Below are 21,825 nucleotides of genomic sequence, written 5' to 3' on the forward strand. Positions count from 1 at the left end.
ATCAAAGAAATCTAATCATTCTTTTCTTTTTTTTCCTTTGAGGTGAGGTCTTGCTCTGTCACCCAGGCTGCAGTGCAGTGGCATAATCTTGGTTCACTGCAATCTCTGCCTCCCGGGCTCAAGCAATCCTCCCATCTCAGTCTCCTGAGTAGCCGGACTACAGGCACGTGCTACCATGCCCAGCTAATTTTTGTATTTTTTGTAGAGATGAACTTTTGCCATGTCGCCCAGGCTGGTATTGAACTCCTGGACTCAAGCCGTCCGCCTGCCTTGGCCTCCCAAAGTGCTGGGATTACAGGCGTGAGCCACCGTGCCCAGCCAAAATCTAATAGTTCTAATATAAGATTGTACTATTTAGCTATTTAATTTTATTTTAAAGTGTCAGAAAATAGGCAGAATGTGAAATTGGTTTCTGATCAAATGCAGAAATGCCAGTCGAGTGGTATGTATAAACGTATGTGATGGAAGATTATTAACATTGTTTCCAGACATGTGGGGGGGGGGGGGGGGGCGGATTCCAATGGCTTCAAAACAGAGAAGAAATTGGAAAGAAGCTGAGAGACTACATTAGTTAGGATATTTTCTAGTGTAAGTCAGAGAACTTCTAACACATATTGGCTCAAATGATAAGAATACATTGGTTCATGTAACTGAAAAGTCCAGATAGATCAGGCTTCAAGTATAGTTTGGTCCAGGTATTCAACAATACCTGGGGTATCACCAAGAACTAGGGTGACCATGGATCCTGATTTGCCTAAAACACTTCTGATTTATGCTTTTGTCCTAGCATAATTATTAACAGCACCCCTTTCATTCCTACAAGTGTCTTGGTTTGGATGATAAATGGTCACCAACCAAGAACTTAGTTTCTTCCTACCCTTGGCTCTGCTTTCCAGGGCGCCTGGGTTCTCATGTGATTACTGCTGCCAGAGGAACCAGGGCTACCTGTGGCTCATTCAGCTTCAGAATGAGAATTTCTCTTCCCCCATTCAACAAACAACAAGCCTGTGGTTCCTTAAAATTAGACCATCTCAGGACAAATGCCTACCCGGAAACAATCACTGTGTATAAATAATTTAGACTTCTTTAGTTACATGATTAAAATTTACAAAATTATTTAGAGATTGTATAGCCAGCAAATAAAGAACTAATTATTTGTTTTCCCTAAGTAAACTGCTTATCAAACTATATTATCCAAGCAAACACCGGATATATCATCTCTACATCAAAGGTAAATAAACCTTTGGAAAAGATAAATACAGCTTAAATCAGATAAATAGCATAAAGCATAAATCAGATAAAGAGTTATTTTTCCTTGAAGTTACTTTAGGAAACTTATTTCAGAGCTAAAGTGTCCTTACAAACAAATTTTTTGCCCAGTAGAATTTTCTTGAAATCAATGGTTCGTATTTACCTGAGATTTCTCTGAGCTCTTTCAGTAGAAGAGCAAATTCAATTCAGGCCTTATCATTTCCCAATCATTGCTTAACTTGTTTTCTTTTACAAATTTTGCTTATCAAGCGGGAACAACCAGAACAGTGAGTCATGAAAATTGATACTGACATTAGCAGTAAAAGTGTTGAAAGATATTGCCAGAGGTATTGATTTTTCCAAAGCTGTATTATTCTGTTCCAGAAACAAAGACTGAATTAAAACAAAATCAGCAGATTTTACATTGACGAACCATAGCTGTTAATGTGAGATTGAGGTAAACTTGCTATGCACATGAAAATATGTACTTGTATTATTAATTGAGATGTTTGAGACCAAAGGGGCATTATCATTAATTACTTTATTTATTTATTTATTTATTGAGATGGAGTCTCACTCTATCGCCAGGCTGGAGTGCAATGGCACGATCTCGGCTCACTGCAACCTCTGCCTCCCGGGTTCAAGCGATTCTCCTGCCTCAGCCTCCCGAGTAGCTGGGACTACAGGCGCACACCACCACACCCAGCTAATTTTTTTTGTATTTTTTAATAGGGACGGGGTTTCACCATGTTGGCCAGGATGGTCTCGATCTCTCTTTTTTTTTTTTTTTTTGAAACGGAGTCTCGCTCTGTCGCCCAGGCTGGAGTGCAGTGGCGCAATCTCGGCTCACTGCGAGCTCTGCCTCCCGGGTTCACAGCATTCTCCTGCTTCAGCCTGCCGAGTAGCTGGGACTACAGGCGCCCGCCATCATGCCCAGCTAATTTTTTTGTAATTTTTTTTTTAGTAGAGACGAGGTTTCACCGTGTTAGCCAGGATGGTCGCGATCTCCTAACCTGGAGATCCGCCCGCCTCGGCCTCCCAAAGTGCTGGAATTACAGGCGTGAGCCACCGCGCCCCGCCCATTAATTTTTTTTGATAATATATTCATAAATGCTCAATAAATGTTTATTGAATGAAAAAAGAGGGGAGCTTGGATAAAACAATGGCTTGTGGGATTTTTCCCCCACAAGTCTTTTTTTAATAATAAATTTTTATGATAGCACACATGCAGAATTCTCAAAAGATGGCAGAAGCAGTAGCATACATTTTGAAACTCCTTAAATCACCCTTAAAAAACAGAGAGAATATAAATATCTCCTATGAATATAGATGCAAAAATCTTCAACCAAACACTAGCAGAAGGAATTCAGCAACATGAAAAAGAATATACAGCTTGACCAAATGGGACTTATCCCAGGAATGCAACGTTGGTTTAACATACAAAACCAATTCATATAATACACAATATCTAATAAAGGATAATTTATTATATTGATATAATAAAGGATACCTAGACATAGATAAGGCATTTGACAAGATTCAACACCCCTTCGCAATAAAAACATTCAGAAGCTATGGCCGGGCGTGGTGGCTCACGCGTGTAATCCCAGCACTTTGGGAGGCCGAGGCAGGTAGATCACGAGGTCAGGAGATGGAGACCATCCTGGCTAACACAGTGAAACCCCGTCTCTACTAAAAATACAAAAAAAAAAAAAATTAGCAGGGCGTGGTGGCGGGTGCCTGTAGTTACAGCTACTCGGGAGGCTGAGGCAAGGCAGGAGAATGGTGTGAACCCAGGAGGCGGAGCTTGCAGTGAGCCGAGATCGCGCCACTGCACTCCAGCCTGGGCGACAGAGCTAGACTCCACCTCGAACAAACGAACAAACAAACAAAACATTCAGAAGCTAGAAATAGGAGGGAACTTCCTCAATATCATAAAAGGTTTCTATAAAAACCCACAGCCTAACATCATAGCTAATGATGAAAGAGTGCTTTCCTCCCTAAGATCAGAAGCCAGACTAGAATAACCAACTTGTCACTTCTATTCAACACTGTGTTGGAGGCTCTAGCCAGGACAACAAGGCAAGGAAAAATAAATAAATAGAAGTCATCCAGATTTCAAAAGAAGAAATAAAACTATCTCTAATACAGAAGACAAAATTTCACATATAGAAAACCATAAAGAATACACTAAAAAACTGTTAGAACTAGTAGATGAATCCAGCAAGTTGCAGAATGCAAGATCAATATACAAAAATCAATTATATTTCTATACACTTGCAATGCACGATCTGAAAATAAAACTAAGGAATAAGTTTTATTTAAAACACCATAAAAAAATAATACTTACGAAAAATTGGCAAAATAAATGAAAAATTTATTATCTGAAAACTACGAAATATTTTTGAAGGGCATTAAAGAAGACCAATTGAATTAATTAATAAATAAATAAAATTAAACAGAAAAATATCCCATGCTTATGGATTGGAAAACTGGATATTATTAAGATGGCAATAATCCCCAAGTTGATTCTACAGATTCAATACAGTCCCAATCAGAATTCTACCTGGTTTATTTTTCTCTTCAGAAATTAACTAACTGATCCTAAAATTCACATGGAAATTAAAGAGACCCTTTATAGCTAAAAATCTTGAAAGAGAAGAACAAAGTTAAAGGATTCATAGTTCTTAATTTCAGAGATTATTACAAAGCTACACTCAAGACAGTATGGTACTGACATAAGGATACACATATAGACCAATGGAATAGAATTGAAACCCCTCACATTTATGGCCAATTGATTTTTGACAAGACAATCCGATGAACAAAGAACAGCACTTTTTAACAAATGATGCTAGAAGCCAGGCACAGTGCTTCACACCTGTAATCACAGGACTTTGGGAGGCCAAGGCAGGAGGATCACTTGAGCCTAGGAGTTTGAGACCAGCCTTGGCAACATGGTGAAATCCCGTTTCTACAAAATATAAAAATAAAAAAAGTAGCCAGGTGTGGTGGCGCACACCTCCCAGTTACTCAGGAGGCTGAAGCAAGAGAATTGCTTGAGCCTAGGAGGTGAAGGCTGTTGTGAGCCATGATTGTGCCACTGCACTCCAACCTGGGTGACACAGTAAGACTTTGTCTCAAAATAAATAAATAAAAATAATTTTCCTTTTGTTTATCCGTTATAGTCGATCATTATATATCAATTTTAAAAGATACTATGCAGTAAAGGGAGCAAAACAAAATCTTTGTTATTAAAAATGGCAATGGGTTAGATAGGCTTAAGAACTGCTGAGTCCCAGCTGACCCTAACTGAACCATATCTGTAACATTTCATCTAATAATCTTATGAAGCTACTCAGCAGTCACTAAATATACTATGGGCTTTCCTGCCCCTATGCCTAGTCTTAGGCTGTTCTTCCACCCAAACTAGCGTTACAGCTTCTCCCCAGCTTTCATGACCTACTTTGGTGCCACGCAGCCTTTCCAGATCTCACTACCCCACAACGAATCCTGAAATGTTTGTGTCTATAGCTGTCATTTGGAAATAAATCATGCACTCTTTGAGATAGAGGTGTTGTATTGTTATTTAATGTTATTGTGTGACTATTGTTATCTCTCCAAGTGCAATCTCACAGTTCTTTGTTTTTCCCAAAGGACTGGGGGCATCCTAGATAGTTAATAGATAGTTGTTCATTGCCTGAAACAGCTATTTGCAGAATAGACTTATTTCAATATTAAAAACTAAAGAGCCTTATTTCTGTTCTCTTTAGAGACCAAAGAATCTGCTGATTCATGTGTTTAGACAGGGCAGATTCTCAAATAGTTTTGTTCCTGCTGAGAACCAGTGAGTTTGGCTGGGTGCAGTGGCTTACGCCTGTCATCCCAGTACTTTGGGAGGTCGAGGCAGGCAGATCACGAGGTCAGGAGATCGAGACCATCCTGGCTAACACGGTGAAACCCCGTCTCTACTAAAAAAAAAAAAAAACAAACAAAAAAATTAGCTGGGTGTGGTGGCGGGCGCCTGTAGTCCCAGCTACTCGGGAGGCTGAGGCGGGAGAATGGCGTGAACCCGGGAGGCGGAGCTTGCAGTGAGCCGAGATTGCGCCACAGCACTCCTGCCTGGGCGACAGAGCGAGACTCCGTCTCAAAAAAAAAAAAAAAAAAAAAAAAAGACAGAGAACCAGCAGTGAGTTCATCAGCAGAGAAGACAGGGAGTAGGAGCTGGAGCCAAAGCCTCTAAACATTGTGCTTACTCTGCCTGAGAGCAAAATGGCCGTTTCCCCATTCAAGGACTCACTATTAAATCACATAGGACCAAATGCTGTTATTGGTAAACCACATTTTTCCTATTAGCAACATTTGTAAATGTAGAATTTGTAAATATTGTGCATGTCCTTCTATCTTCCTTTTTAAGGAGTACATAGTTGGTGGCATCAGGTATGTATCTTAACTGTCAACAAGCAACCATTAAAATTGTGAAACCACAAAACCCATGGGAACTCATTCCATAACAAGGGATTAATCAACTTCCCATGTCCTTACAGCCTGCCCTCCCTACTTCCTTGCCTCATTTAAAACCTTAGGGTCTTCTGGAACTATTCATTTCCCTCCAGGGCAGGGCAGCATTCTTCACTCTCCCCAACACAGCTCCCAAAATGTTATTCCTGGCCCCTCAGGTTGTCAGGTCTCTCCAGTCTCTAACCATTCCATTATCATGACCTCTAAATTTCCTTATCAGCATCATCTACCAATCTCTTGGGTACAATCTGCACATTGTCTAAGACTGTGGCACTGGTACATTCTCTTCCAATCTACCTCAAGTCCTGCCATCTTGCTGGGTGGTGTTAGGGTCCACGCATATCACCCATCCAATACACTGACATTTTTATCCTGATCCGTTAAGCTTCCCAACCTCAACCTCACCACCTCTTCATTATGGCTTCCTCTGACCTCAGAATTGCCTGCATCTTCTCTACCTCTAAAATCCTTCGGTAGCCCACTATCTTTGTTACTTTTTTTAACAATTGAGGTGAAATTCACATAACATAAAATTAACATTTTAAAGTGTAAAATTCAGCATTTAGCAGATTCACAATGGTGTGCTGCCACCACCTATATCACCCTTAAAGAAAACCCCATTAAGCTTACCCTTGAAGCAGTCACTCCCCATTATCCCCTCCCCACTCATTCCCTAGCAACCCCCGATCTGCTTTCCATCATTATAAATTCACCTATTCTGGATTTTTCATATAAATGAATTCATAGAATATGTGACCTTTATGTCTGACTTCTTTCACTCAGCATCTTGTTATTTTCAATGCTCATACACATTGTAGCATATATCAGTACTTCAGTCCTGTATTAGCTTGCTAGGACTACCTTAACACAATACCATAGACTGGGTGATTATACAACAAGCATTTATTTCCTCATAGTACTAGAGGTTGGAAGTTCAAGATCAAGGTACTGGCAGGGTTGGTTTCCTCTGAGGCCTCTCTTCTTGGCCCACACATGGCTGCCCTCTGGTTGCCTCTTCCCATGGTCATCTCTGTGTGCGTGAGTATGGTGCTAGGGTTTCTTCCTCTTTTTATAAGGCCAGTAGTCATACTAGGTTAGGGCCCCATCCTGATGGCCTTATTTTAACATAATCACGTGTTCAAAGACCTTATCTCCAAGTATGGTTACATTCTGAGGTACTGGGAGTTAGGACTTCAAATACGAATTTTGTGGGGATACAAAATCAACCCATAACTTTTCCTTTTTATGACTGAATAATATTCTATTATTTGTATATATCATATTTTGTCCATTTATCCACTAATGGACATTTGGTTTGCTTCTACCTTTTGGCTACCATGAATAATGGTTTTGTAAACATTCACATACAAGTATTTGGTTATCTGTTTTCAGTTCTTTGGGGTATATACCTATGAACAGGATTTCTGGGTTATATGATAATTCTATGTTTAACTTTTTGAGGAACTGCCAAACTGTTTTCTACAGCAGAGCACCATTTCACATTCCTACAAGCCATGTACGAGGGTTCCCATTTCTCCACATCCACACCAACTTAATTCTTTAGCTCCAGAAAGTGTCCTTTCTCCCACTGAATTTCTTTACTCCAATGCATCAAAATCTCCTGTCCCTAACTCCCTGCATTCTTCCTAACAACCAGCTCCTTTTAAAGTTATGTCCAGCCAGGTACAGTGGCTCATGCCTGTAATCCCAGAATTTTGGGAGGCCGAGGTGGGTGGATCACCTGAGGTCAGGAGTTCAAGACAAGCCTGGCCAACATGGTGAAACCCCACCTCTACTAAAAATACAAAAATTAGCAGGGCGTGGTGGCACGCACCTGTAATCCCAGCTACTCAGGAGGCTGAGGCAGGAGAATCACTTGAACCTGGGAGGCAGAGGTTGCAGTGAGCCAAGATCACACCATCGCACTCCAGCATGGGCAACAGAGTAAGACTCCGTCTCAAAAATAAAAAAACAAAAAACAAAAAATTATCTCCACAGCCATTATAAACCACATAATTCATTCTGTGTCACATCAGGCTCTCCAACTTTCAGCTTTCTGATATAGGAATAACAATATCCCCCAGAATTGTTTTAAGAATCGGCCAGGAGTGGTGGCTCATGCCTGTAATCCCAGCACTTTGGGAGGCCAAGGTAAGAGGATCACTTTAGCCCAGGAGTTCAAGACCAGCCTGAGCAACATAGCGAGACCCCATCTCTACTAAAAATTTAAAAATCAGCCAGGCTTGGTGGCACGTCTCTTTAGTTCCAGCTATTCAGGAGGCTAAGGTGGGAGGATCACCTGAGCCCATGAGTTCCAGGTTGCAGTGAGCTGTCACTCAGCCTGGGTGACAGAGGGAGACACTATCATGAAAACAAAGCAAAACAAAAAATAGAACCTAATGAGCTCATGTATTTGAAATGTTTAAACACATAGTAAGCATTCAATAAATGGTAGTTATGATGGCTACTGAATTTTTGTTTTCAGCCCCTATTTTTTCTGTATAAACTCTAGACTGCCTATTGGCCACTTTCAAACAGCATCCATACAGTTTGTTCATTTGCAAATATTTATTGAGTGCCTACTATATGCTAGGCACTGGTTTACAATAGTGAACACAATTCCTGCTCTCCTGGGAGGAAAAAAAGAAACAGATAGGCAAATAAATGTGTATTTACAGTTTTTGATCGCTGCTGTGTTCCATAAACAACCTAATTGTGACATGTATAACATAAAATTAATTCTATCATCTTCCCTTCAAAGATCTCCAGGCACCGCCTTCCACCCAGTCAACCAATCAAAAAACAGAAGTTATCTCAGACTTCCTGACCTCCATTGCGATGCCTGCCTCCCATCCTGCCCTGCCCCCATCTGGCACTGCCAACATCGGCACCAAAACCCAATAATCAAATCTTGGAAATAAGAGAAATTGGATCAGAGTTGGAATAAAGAAAGAAAAAGTTTCTGAGACTTGAAATTAGACTGAAGGTATTAACACATTTAAAGACTGTGTCGGCCGGGCGCGGTGGCTCACGTCTGTAATTCCAGAACTTTGAGAGGCCAAGGCAGGCGGATCACCTGAGGTCAGGAATTAGAGACTAGCCTGGCCAACATGGCAAAACCCCGTCTCTTAATAAAAAATACAAAAAAATAAAAATAAAAATTAGCCGGGTGTGGTGGCAGGCGCCTGTAATCCCAGCTACTCGGGAGGCTGAGGCCAGAGAATCGCTTGAACCTGGGAGTCAGAGGTTGCAGTGAGCCGAGATTGCGCCACTGCACTCCAACCTGGGCTACAGAGTGACACTGTGTCCAAAAAAATAAAATAAAATAATAATAATAATAATTAGCTGGGTGTGGTGGCACGCGCCTGTAGTCCCAGCTACTCGGGAGGCTGAGGCAGGAGAATTGCTGCTTGAATCCGGGAGGCGGATGTTGCAGTGAGCCGAGATCATGCCACTGCACTCCAGCCTGGGCGACAGAGTGAGACTCCGTCTCAAAAAACAAAAACAAAAAAACTCTTGGACCTGAACCTTTCCTGCATTCTCCAAACCATTCTCTCACTTTGTCCCTGTTGAACCCTACATCTGACCATGCCAAACCACCTGGCCTTTTCCGAGGTACCCTGAAGACTGCTTCCCTTGTACAGAAGGCCCCACTCCACCTTACAGCCCATCTCACCAATGCCTGGTCATCTTGTGAGGCTGAGATCAAGTGTCATCTACTCTAAGGAATCCTTCCTGACATCTGGGTAGATCTGACCTCTTCCAGCCGGGCGCGATGGCTCACGCCTGTGATCCCAGCACCTTGGGAGGCCAACGCGGGCAGATCACGAGGTCAGGAGTTCGAAACCAGCCTGGCCAACATGGTGAAACACGGTCTCTACTAAAAATACAAAAATTAGCCGGGTGCAGTGGCACGCGCCTATAGTCCCAGCTACTCGGAAGGCTGAGGCAGAAGAATTGCTTGAACCCAGGAGGTGGAGGTTGCAGTGAGCCTTGATCATGCCACTGCACTCCAGCCTGGTGACAGAGCGAGACTCTGTTTCAAAAGAAAAGAAAAGAAAAGAAAAGAAAAAAGTTAAAAAAAAAAAGATCTGACCTCTCTCCTTTACATTCAAAACAAAACAAAAAGAATATTCAGATTCTTAGTTTTATTTTCGACTTCCTGTCCTTTTCTGATATATCCCCCAAATAGTCTCTCACTGGCACATTTTTGTCATACACTGCATCTCAGCCTTTCTTTCTGGTCTGGTCTTTTCCTTTTAATCTTTTTTTTCTCTTTTTTTTTGAGACGGAGTCTCAGTCTGTTGCCCAGGTTGGAGTGCAGTGGCATGATCTTGGCTAATTGCAACCTCCGCCTCCCGAGGTCAAGTGATTCTCCTGCCTCAGCCTCCTGAGTAGCTGGGATTACAAGTGCGTATCACCACACCCGGCTGCTTTTTGTATTTTTAGTAGAGATGGGGTTTCACCGTGTTGGCCAGGCTGGTCTCAAACTCCTGACCTCAGGTGATCCACCCGCCTTGGCCTCCCAAAGTGCAGGGATTACAGGCATGACCCACCATGCCCAGCCCTCTCCTATTTTTTCCTAGCCAGAATTGAGAAGTCCATTGCTATTAATAGTTACACCCATTTTTCTTAAACTATTTATCGTCCAATTATAATCCTTTGAACACTAGGAAGGAACACAATTTCCACACACATTCACATATATAGGCAACATTTGCCAAGCACACATCTGCACCCTATCATATGGCTATAGTTTGCCTTACTGCAGTAGGGGTATTTGGAGGATTCAGAATATGTTTTCACCTGGAATGGAAAGGAGGCAAAGATTGTGTGCTAATGGAAATCATTAAGATCAGTAACCCAGGGCTCTCAAGTATGGACAGTTAGAGATACTGACTCAGAACTGAGATTTAGGGAAAACAGTTATTCAGTACCTATTTCTAGAATGTTTGAATATACAACATATAGACAGTGTATAGTTTATAGTCAAAATATAATGTACAGCCAGTCCAGTTCCCAAACCGATTGTCTGGGTTCACCCCTTATTAGCTTTGCCACCTGTTATCTGTGTGACCTCAACTAAATTACTTTACCTCTCTGTGCCTCAGTTTCAATATCAGTAAAATAGAGATAATGATAGAATTTAGCTCTCAGGGTAATTTTGAGGACTAAAAAGTTAATGAAAGATTTGAACAGTGCATTGATATACTAAGTGAAATGCAATGCTTAGTTATCTTTTATCTGGTCATTTTATTAGAATCTCTACAAAATACAGAATCAAAAGTTTTATTATGCAGTCTTATTTTTGTTCACTGTTACGTAACACATTTTACACATTTTCCGCATTCCACGCCCCGCCCTTCAACAACAACCACCACAAACTCCGACCGTCCTTTCCAGGCCCTTTCCCTCTATAAACCTGCCGTTTTCTGTCTCCCAAGTCATTCCAGTTTAGAACTGCTCCAGGAAATAATGAATGAACAGAGAGAGCCTAGTTTGTTTATTTATTTACAATCCACCAGTCTAATCTAGTTTAGATCCAGCGGCAATTTTGGGGGTGCCAAGGAGGAAAGAAGAAGATGGCAGTGCGGGGACAGGGCAGAGCCTGGGCCAAAGGAAGCCACACCCAGTTCTTGCCCTGCCCTGCCCGACACATGCAACGTGACCCCAAGCCACAGCCAGCTGATGCTTGCTTCTCCGAGCCCGGCGGTCAGCGGCCGGAAGTAGCCCGCCCGGGGGCGGGGAAAGGTGCCTTAAGGAGGAGCTAGGGGCGTGCGGCCAATTGCAAGCGACTGTCCTAGCGAAGAGGGCGGAAGAGGAGAGATCCAGTTCCGGACGCGGCCGCCGCCGTCGCCGCCATCTGTCACCTCCATTCCGGCATCAGCAGCCAGTCGCCCGTGTCCCGCCTGTCTCCTCGGCGGAGCCTGCTGCCCGTCCTGCCACCTCTCTGCTCTGTTCTTGTCTCTGCCTTCATCCCCGAATGGATCTGGTAGGAGTGGCATCGCCTGAGCCCGGGACGGCAGCGGCCTGGGGACCCAGCAAGGTAAGTGGCAGACGAGGCTGGAGTACTTGCCTTGGTCACACGGGCTGGATCTCTCGGAAAGCTCGGAGAGGGCGGCTTCGTGGGCGATTCGGGAAGTTCTGGGGCGGGACCCCGCCGATCTCGGCAAGGGGGCACTGGCCGCGGGGGTGCCGGGATGGGGATGGAGGGAGCGGAAAGAGGGGCGGAGGACGGCTGGATCTCCCAAAGGCCACCTTGAGTGGTTAGGGCTCTCTATTTCTTCAGCGTACTTTCTGTATCACCGTAGCATGTATTTGAGCAGGACTGGCTTACACACCCTGATGATACTGGAGGGGAAACAAGCACGATCTTGTTTTTCACTGGCCAAGTGAGTCAGCCGAATACACAGCTAGCCAGACAGAAAGTTGGTTTAGGAAGTTGTTTACTTAATTTGATAAGTGTGGTTATCCCAGTTTGGAAATGTCTTGTTTTTGAAGTAGTAAAAGATAAAACCCAGGCGCACCCTCCTCCCTCGACGCTGAAATTCAAGTGCGCACCACGGACTGTAAAGTGCTTATGAATTTCATTATCTGCCTAAGCTTTGACGTTTAAACTTTTTCACAGAGTGGCAAACTAAAGACCTTTATTTCACATTTGCTTTCTGGTTTCCAGGCAGGTCCTTTTCATGATACTTTGATTATATGGATGAAAATACTTTTCTGCCACTTTATGGAGGGTCTGCTTGAGAGCAGAGTGCTTCCATTGGGATTTTTTGTTCCACAAATTAAGGTCGTGAAGGAGTCTAGCTTTTTTAGCTTCATAGTTGTTCTTTACATGCTAACACAGAATATTTGTTTCCATTTAAAAGGTCTTATTAGATCTTCAGGCTAGGCCTTAACAGGAAAAGGGGTCAGTAATTAGCTATTAAGTAACCAAAAGTTAATTTTGTAAAAGTTCTCGTACAGCTGTTGGAAGAATCTGAGATACTGCGTTGGCAAATGTGGTTACGTCTGCATGTTATTTTGTGTATTTTTCCTTGAGACCTTGTTTACAAGGTCAAGATTAGCAGACATAAAAGGATAAAATCAGTAGACAGACTAGTATTGTGAATATATACCCTGTATGTTAAAGTCCTTCAGTTAAGCATTGGCAAAGGCTGGTAAAAATGTCAAATGAGACAGACTCTATTCAGAATACATCCTAATCTCAGAACAAATTTCACTTACAAAACTAATTCAGTAATAAACTATTTAACAGTCATATTTTTATTTAAGTGTACATCATCAGAACTATAAAATTCCATTTTCATTGTGCAACAAAAATGTTTCTGGGATTTATAGACGCTCTATTGGGAGGACAGTGTTTTGAAAGGCAAAACAATTAGAAACAGGCTGAAAGTACTATCATTAATCCTTTTTTTCTCCAACCTTTTGGAAAACCAAAGTGATTACAGAAGCCTACATGGAGGAGGTAAAGATTTGAGGAGGGTTTTGAAAAATGGAAGGATTCTCAAAACTTTTTAGTCAGGACTTCTTTCCTTCCTTCCTTTCCTTCCTTTCCTTTCTTTCCTTCCTTTCTTTTCTTTCCTTTCTTTCCTTTTCATTTATTTATTTATTTGAGACGGAGTCTCGCTCTATCGCCCAGGCTGGAGTACAGTGGTTTGCTCCCGGCTCATTGAGACCTCTGCCTTCCGGGTTCAGGCAATTCTTGTGACTCAGCCTCCTGAGTAGCTGGGATTACAGGCGCCTGCCACCACGCCCAGCTGATTTCCGTATTTTTTTTTTTTGTAGAGATGGGGTTTCACCATATTGGCCAGGCTGGTCTCAAACTCCGACCTCAAGTGATCCACCCGCCTCGGCCTCCCACACTGCTGGGATTACAGGCGTGAGCCAGCATGCCCAGCGTCTTTCTTTTTTTTTTTTCTTTTTCTTTTTTTTTTGAGACGGAGTCTCGCTTTGTTGCCCAGGCTGGAGTGCAGTGGCGCGATCTCGGCTCACTGCAAGCTCCGCCTCCTGGGTTCAGGCGATTCTCCTGCCTCAGCCTCCTGAGTAGCTGGGACCACAGGTGCCCACCACCACACCCGGCTAATTTTTTGTATTTTTAGTAGAGGCGGGGTTTCACAGTGTTAGCCAAGATGGTCTCGATCTCCTGACCTCGTGATCCGCCCACCTTGGCCTCTTTCTTTTTTAATTGAGACAGGGTCTCACTCTGTCACCCAGGCTGGAGTGCAGTGGCATGATCACATCTCACACTATGCCTTGACCTGGCAGGCTCCCACCTCGGCCTCCTGATTAGCTGGGACTACAGGCCAGTGCCACCACACCTAGCTAATTTTTGGGTTTTTTTTGAGACGGAGTCTCGCTCCGTCACCAGGCTGGAGAGCAGTGGCATGATCTCAGCTCACTGCAACCTCCGCCTCCTGGGTTCAAGCAATTCTTCTTCCTCAGCCTCCCGAGTAGCTGGGACTACAGGTGCATGCCACCATGCCCAGCTAATTTTTGTATTTTTAGTAGAGATGGGGTTTCACCATGTTGGCCAGGATGGTCTCGATCTCTTGACATTGTGATCCTCCCACCTTGGCCTCCCAAAGTGCTGGGATTACAGGTGTGAGCCACCGCACCCAGCCAATTTTTGTATATTTTTGTAGAGATCGGATTTCACCATGTTGCCTAGGCTGGTCTTGAACTCCTGGGCTCAAGCAGTACCCCACCCCCTTCCGCCCTGGCCTCTCAAAATGTTAGGATTACAGGCGTGAGCCACCACGTCCAGCCCGGACTTCTTTATAGTCTCAAAAATTGAGGACCCCAAATGTCTTTTGTTTACATTGATTATATCAATTGATATTTATCAATCTGAAATTAAAACTGAGAAATAGAAAAATTTTAAGTCATTTAAAAGTCATGCTAGTCTGATGGTAGTGGGTTATCAGAACTTATTAACATTAGTGTCACTAAAGTTGATATGCAACCTCCCTGCTGCTAAATTTGGCTGGCTTTAAAAAAAAAAGTCATATGTTAACATAAATAACATTTTTATATTTAAAGAAAACTTAAAAAAATAGATTAGAACATGTGAGAAAAGTGGAAAAAGAAAACAAACAAAAAATAGAGTTGAGATCTTACTGTGTTGCTCAGCTGGTCTGGAACGTGTGGCCTCAAGCAGTCTTCCCACCATGGCCTCCCAAAGTGCTAGAATTACAGGTGTGAACCACCACACCTGGCCAAAAGAAAACTATATTTGAAAACAAAAATTAGTGAACAGTATTTTATATTTTTGCAAATCTCTAACATCTGACTTATTAGAAGATATCTGGATTCTTCTATCTTCTTTTTTCATTCAACCTGTTGTGAGGTTGAAGTATTTGAAGAAAATCCATCCTCACAGCTAAGTAGATTGTAGCAGATATAAGTGAAGGTGGGTAATAAGAGCATAGTAGAAATACTGAGAACAAACTGGGTTAAATATCTAAAAATGCATGTATATCTTAAATCTACTCTTTAGAAAATTTTAGAAAACACGAGAATACCAAGCACACATTCCATTGGCCATCAGTGATGATGTCATCACATCTGATGTAGACTCTGGAAAACTCCACACTCTTGGGAGAATGAGAGTTAAAAAGACAAATAATGTATTATTACTATTATGAAAATTTTGACTTCATAGACCCTCTGAATGGGTGTTGGGGATCCTTCTCCCAGAGTACCAGGGTGCAAGTTACAAAATGCTGAACTACTATTATGGACAAAGAATTTTAGGGGATATTCCAAGAAGGGAGGATTGGCAAACTGTAAGCAAAAGTGAGGAAGTGTGTAGCTCTGTTGATAGACAGTTGTAAAAAAAATAAATAAATTAGCGGTACTCCTCAAAACTGTCAAAGTTATCAAAAACAAGGAAAGTCTGAGAAACTCAACAGCCTAAGAGGAGCTTAAGGAGACGTGGCAACTAAATGTAACGTGGTATTCTGAATGGGATCCTGGAACAGAAAAAGGATGTTAGAGAAAAACTAAGGAAATCAGAGTAGAGTATGGACTTTAGTTAATAATAATTATGTATCAATATTGGTTCGTGAATTGTGACAAACGTATACTAATGCAAGGTATTAATAGGATAAACTACCGAGTGTAGTATTTGGGAACTGTACTGTCTTGGCAGTTTTTTTCTAGTTTTTTAAAAGTAAGACTATTCTAAAACCAAAAAAATTTTAAAAAATGGATTAGTGTTGTTATGTAGTCCCAGATTATTTTTTTCAGAGACACCTGTCTTGAGTTGAAAAATTACTTACTTAAATATTCTACTTAGATTATGTCTTCTAGCTGTATGGTTAGAAAGGGGACCTTCCTGTAGGTTATGTTTCTCTTGACTCGCTTCCAGTAGAGGACTGAATTTTTGTTGCTGTGTGCCTCTTTCATGTTTGCTGGTTTTCTTTTTTTTTTTTGGAGACAGAGTCTCACTCTATCGCCCAGGCTGGAGTGCAGTGGTGCAATCTTGGCTCACTGCAACCTCCACCCCTGGGCTCAAGCATTCTTGTGCTTCAGTCTCCAGAGTAGCTGAGACTACAAGTGTGCATCACCACGCCTGGCTAATTTTTTTTTTTTTTGTATTTTAGTGGAAATGGGGTTTCACTGTGTTGCCCAGGCTGGTGTTGAACTCCTGAGCTCAAGCAATCCGCCTGCCTCAGCCTCCAAAAGTGCTAGTATTACAGGCGCGAGCCACTGCCCCCGGCTGCTGTTTTTAATTTTACTTGATTCTTTACCCATAATTGTCTGCAGGAAACCTTTAAAAAAAATGATACAAGCAGCGAAGGTCATATCTTTAGGAAGTGGAAGGAAAGGGAGATGATTCCCCACTAATGTGCAGCCAGGCAGGTGGGGGAGAATGCGGTAGTAGTGAAGAACCCCAAGGAACAGAGTTCAGTGATGGCGGTTTTGCAAAGGAGAGGAAAACAGGGTGGGTCTTAGGGTTATTTAGCAACAGGAAAGAAAGAACCAGGAGGCTGGTTAAAAGCTTGATGGATGTCCTTTGAAGTAGAATCGCTGACTGGAAAGGATTGTATGGGGTGTCCCATCAGATTGTGACACTATAGGGAGTTTGTGTTGATGAATAGAATAGTAGGAAATGACTTTGGATAGCTAGGACAGAGCAAGATTACGGAGGGCGTTTCCCCCATCTTGTTAGATTTTTTACAAAAAGCGGTTTACTGAAGAGTCACAGATGACAGAGGATTCCCTTATATACAACCTACGGTACCTGTTCATAGGAGGAGCCTGCAGTAAATTTTCTGAGCACTTGGGATAGCAAACCACTGTGCCTATAGGGAAAACGCAGCGGGTCTTCCCCCCACCCCAGAAGCTGTCCGTCTCACAGCCTGGAAAAAGTGTATGGAGGGCTTTTAATTGTTGGCTTGAAGAGTTTGGGTTTGATTTCAAAGTATGGGAGTGGCAGCCTTTCTGAAATCTTTACTTATTTACCTCACCCAAGGAAGTTGCCTCAGTGTGAAGTGGACCAGTTGAGCTGGTACAGGGTAGTATATTCTCTAGAGTCTAGGGTCAGTAGGAGTGGACAGCAAGGGTGCTTCGGTGCTGTTTGAGGTCTCTACTTGTTTCACTTTCTGATTCAGTGTATCTGTGAGTAGGTCAATCTCTGCCTCAAAATAACAAAATTCCTGCCTGTCATTTTTGCCTCTTCTGACAAATGGTCAGCTAATACTTTAATACCTTAGCAGAATTAATTGACAGATGGCAAAGGAATTGAAACCTCAGAAGTGGGCAGGGAAAAGGGCAGACTTTCCAAGATGGGGAAAAGGACATTAGATTAGTAGGGATGTAGAAAGGCATCAGACCTCTGCAGCCAATCACTCCAGTGTTTTCTTTTGGCACATACTGCTCAGGAAATACTGGAATGCCTCTTTATATCCAAAGCTCTATGCTGGGCTCTGAGGGTGGATGAGAAATCTCTACCCTTCAAGGGGTTCATGCTCCATTGTGGCTAATGCATGAACCCTAATACAGTGATGAGTTCTGCATTAACAGTGTTTGCATACTGCTATGGGAACACAAAGGAAAGGGTCCAACTTTGGTAACATTGAGACAGCCTTATAGAGGAGATGGCATTTAATTGGTGTAAATAAAGAAGGAAGAAAAACCAATGGTAGAGAAAGGAATGTGTGAAGGCATGCAGCGGGGAAAGTATGCCATCTTTTTTGTTTGTTTTTGAGACAGTCTCACTCTGTCACCCAGGCTGGAGTGAAGTGGCGCGATCTTGGCTCACTGCAACCTCCGCCTCCTGGGTTCAAGCCTGGGTTCTGCCTCAGCCTTCTGAGTAGCTGGAACTACGGGCACCTGCCACCATGCCTGTAGTGTAAATTAGTACAAAAAATACTAATTTTTATATTTTTAGTAGAGATGGGGTTTCTCCATGTTGACCAGACTGGTCTCGAACTCCTGACCTCAGGTGATTCGCCTGCCTCGGCCTCTCAAAGTGTTGGGATTACAGGCGTGAGCCACTGCACACGGCCTGAGTATGCCATCTTTGGCATATAATTAGTGTTACTAGAGTGTAGGATAGATGAGGGTTGAGATTGGAAAGATAAATCAGGGCAAGTTGTAAAGGGCATCCTTTGCTGAGGAATTTGGATTTTATTTATTTAGAGCCAGGGTCTCACTCTGTCACCCAGGCTGGAGTGCAGTGGCACAATCATAGGGCTCAAATGATCCACCTCCTACTTCAGCCTCCTGAGTAGCTGGGACTGCAGGCATTTGCCACTGTGCCCAGCTAGCTTTTTAATTTTTTTGTACAGATGATATCTTGCTGTGTTGCCTAGGGTGGGGAATTTGGATTTTATATTGCAGTCAGTAGGGCAGTTTGCTTCACACATTTCAGGGTGAGATGATAGGGAAGCTGTATAGCAAAATGCTAAGAGTGCAGCCTGGCATTGCCTTGGTTCAGAGCTTGGTACTTCCATCTATGATGTTTTCTTGGGTTAAAAGAAAAGCCTTTGTGTATCTCAGTTTTAAAATCCATAAAATGGGGATGGATTGCAACTACTCAATTGTTGTGTGGTTTAAGTAATCTATGTAAGTTGTGTATATTTAACCAAGTGACTTAAATATAGTGAATATTCAGATATTGTCTGTTATGTAACTGTTAGTCATTGCCAAATGTGAGTGAGAATTCTGAGTTAGACAGTCACCTGCCTTTTGGAACCTGGACTTTGAAACTGATCAGATGAAACATTTCTAGGCTAAACAGCATTGTATCTTCTACCTAGAGGATACAGAAGGAAGTCAGCAGAGTCATGAGGCCAAAAAATTAGCTATGTTCTCCAGATGATAGAAAGCTTCAAGAGTCTAGACCTTAAAATCCTTCCCAGGAGAGTTCTCCACTCAATTACAGATAAGCTCTGAGTGAATGAAAGACACACCAGACCTTCAGGAAGCCTCTTCTTCTCTCCCAAGTCTGGCCTTACAGAAGGCTGGAAGAGTTCTGTGATAGTGTATTGTAGGTATGTGCTAGGTACCAGGTGTATTTCCTCAATCTCAGGGTGAGACTAGATAAAACTTGATTCTCATTCACTCAGGCATAAATATAGTTATCATTTGTCGCCCTTAGGTGCTCCACCCAAACAGCCTGAGCTAAGTAAATTCCTGAATGTCAGTACTGTGGAACCTGAACAAAGGTCACTTGCCCAGTTGTCTCTGAGTGTCATGCAGCAGGCCTTTAGACCAACTAGAGGGCCTATACTGGCTGAACTTGATCAAATAATTTTGTGGCTAAAACAGATACCATTTTATGCTATATTCTAAATTAGACACTCAGTAGTAGTTAAGGAATGAGTTTTGGACTTTATCCTAAAAGCAATGGGAAACAATAAAAAAGATTTTGAGTAAGGAGATGGAACCCATCACATCTGCATTTTAGAACAATTACTGTGTTACAGTGTGAAAAATGGAAACTACCAAGATTGAGAGCAGAAAGATTTGTTAGGATGCTCTGAAAGTAACCCAGCGAATGGGATACCTTGGAGTAGAATTATGGAAGAGGGATGGAAAGAGCTGGGCAAGTTCAGGAGATGCTTAGGCATCTTACTAAATAGTAAAGGTCTTAATCAGTAGGCTATAAAATATAATCATTTGTTGCTGCTAAGTAAAGCATCTTGCTCCCTCAGAAATTATAAATTTGAAATAAACCTAAAGTTTGATTTCAAGAAGGCTGAGGCAGGAGTATGTCACTGAGGAAGGTCAACTGGGTCTGACAGAATATTACTGTGTGTATTGGTATTGTTTTAAGAGCCTGTTTCTCAGCTTCTAAAGTTCAGAAATAAAATTTTGGGGCTAGGCTTGGTGGCTCACACCTGTAATCCCAGCACTTTGGGAGGCTGAGGCGGGCAGATCACCTGAGGTTAGGAGTTCGAGACCAGCCTGGACAACTTGGCAAAACCCTATCTCTACTAAAAATACAAAAATTAGCTGGGCGTGGTGGCTTATGCCTATAATCCCAGCTACTCAGAAGGCTGAGGCAGGAGAATCGCTTGAACCCGGGGAGGTGGAGGTTGCAGTGAGCCGAGATCACGCCACTGTACTCCAGCCTGGGCGACAGAGGAAACTGTCTCCAAAAAAAAAAAAATAAATAAAATTAAAAAAAAATGTGTTGTTTGTTCTTGCTATTTTTTTTTTTTTTTTTTTTTTGGCAGGGGGTCTCATTCTGTCACCCAGGCTGGAGTGCAGTGGCGCGATCTCGACTCACTGCAACCCTAACCTCCCGGGTTCAAGTGATTCTCCTGCCTCAGCTTCCTGAGTAGCTAGGACTACAGGCACGCACCACCACAGCCCGCTAATTGTATTTCTGGTAGAGGTGGGGTTTCACCATGTTGGCCAGGCTGGTCTCAAACTCCTGACCTCAGGTTATCCACCCGCCTTGGCCTGCCAAAGTGCTAGGATTACAGGCGTGCGCCACCGCACCTGGCCTGTTCTTGTTTTTGTTTTAGCATATCCTAAGATGTTTTGAGAGGGGCTGACATAATTTGTACACTTAGATGACTCAATGCTTACATTAGAATGAGATATAACTTTTCATTAAGCTTCAAATGGTGCTAGTTGGCATAGTCTATTCCTATAAGAAAATCTACTTGGGAAATCAGATTATAAGCAGAAAGTAGCTTGGTGAGCAAGGATTGGAATAAGAGGAATTACATGAACTCATTGGCTAGTGGGGGGATGCCAGTGGGCCTGATGCTTCCCCTCAGCTTTAAGGATATACCTACTTAGCAGGCTAGAAAGTGCTTTTGGCTGTTTTAGTTTACATATATCCTTGACTAAATTTGACCTGGGAGATATTTTTACTTTTGAGATGATTTCTGCAAATAGCTAGTTATTCATTTCTGGTTTTTAACTACATAGTTTAATTCTCAAAATATAACATTATTTGTAAAATGAGAGGTACTTTATTTCATTATGATGAATTGAGCTGTTCTTTTTTCTTTTTTCATAGTGTCCATGGGCTATTCCTCAAAATACAATATCTTGTTCTTTGGCTGATGTAATGAGTGAACAGCTGGCCAAAGAATTGCAGTTAGAAGAAGAAGCTGCCGTTTTTCCTGAAGTTGCGTAAGTAAAATTCACAAATACTTTATCTAGCAACTTATAGCAGAGTTTTAGGATTTGATGAGTAATTGTCATGACAAGTGGTTTGGAAAAAGCAGTGCAGAAGAAAGCACCATATTGAGAGTCCAGTGATGAATTTTGGTCCTGATTTTGCATTGGTTTTCATTATTATCTTGGACAAACCACTGTTTCTGTGGGTTTTAGTTATATCATGTTAATGCTGCAGTTGAACTAGATGAGGTACAGTTTTGATCAAGTGTTTGTAGTTTATCTTTTCATGAATATGTATCTATTCTTTCATTATGGATGAATGAAACATCCAGACTTTCTTTTTTTTTTTTTTTTGGAGATGGAATTTCGCTCTTGTTGCCCAGGCTAGAGTGCAATGGCACAATCTCGGCTCATCACAACCTCCGTCTCCCGGGTTCAAGTGATTCTCCTGCCTCA

General features: G+C 42.3%; 1 protein-coding gene across 1 annotated transcript in view; it reads left to right on the plus strand.

Annotated features, from left to right (window-relative positions):
* The first annotated feature begins 11,143 nt into the window (after positions 1-11,143).
* Positions 11,144-21,825, plus strand: part of RIOK3 (RIO kinase 3) — a 30,239-nt gene continuing 19,557 nt past the window's right edge. The window contains exons 1-2 of the mRNA XM_031003713.2: positions 11,144-11,818; positions 21,266-21,381. Of these exons, the coding sequence (XP_030859573.1) occupies positions 11,756-11,818; positions 21,266-21,381 (179 nt within the window). The 5' untranslated portion in view covers positions 11,144-11,755. The remainder of the gene's footprint in view (positions 11,819-21,265; positions 21,382-21,825) is intronic.

The sequence above is a fragment of the Gorilla gorilla genome, chromosome 17, assembly GCF_029281585.2.
Source record: "Gorilla gorilla gorilla isolate KB3781 chromosome 17, NHGRI_mGorGor1-v2.1_pri, whole genome shotgun sequence".
Taxonomy (NCBI): domain Eukaryota; kingdom Metazoa; phylum Chordata; class Mammalia; order Primates; family Hominidae; genus Gorilla; species Gorilla gorilla.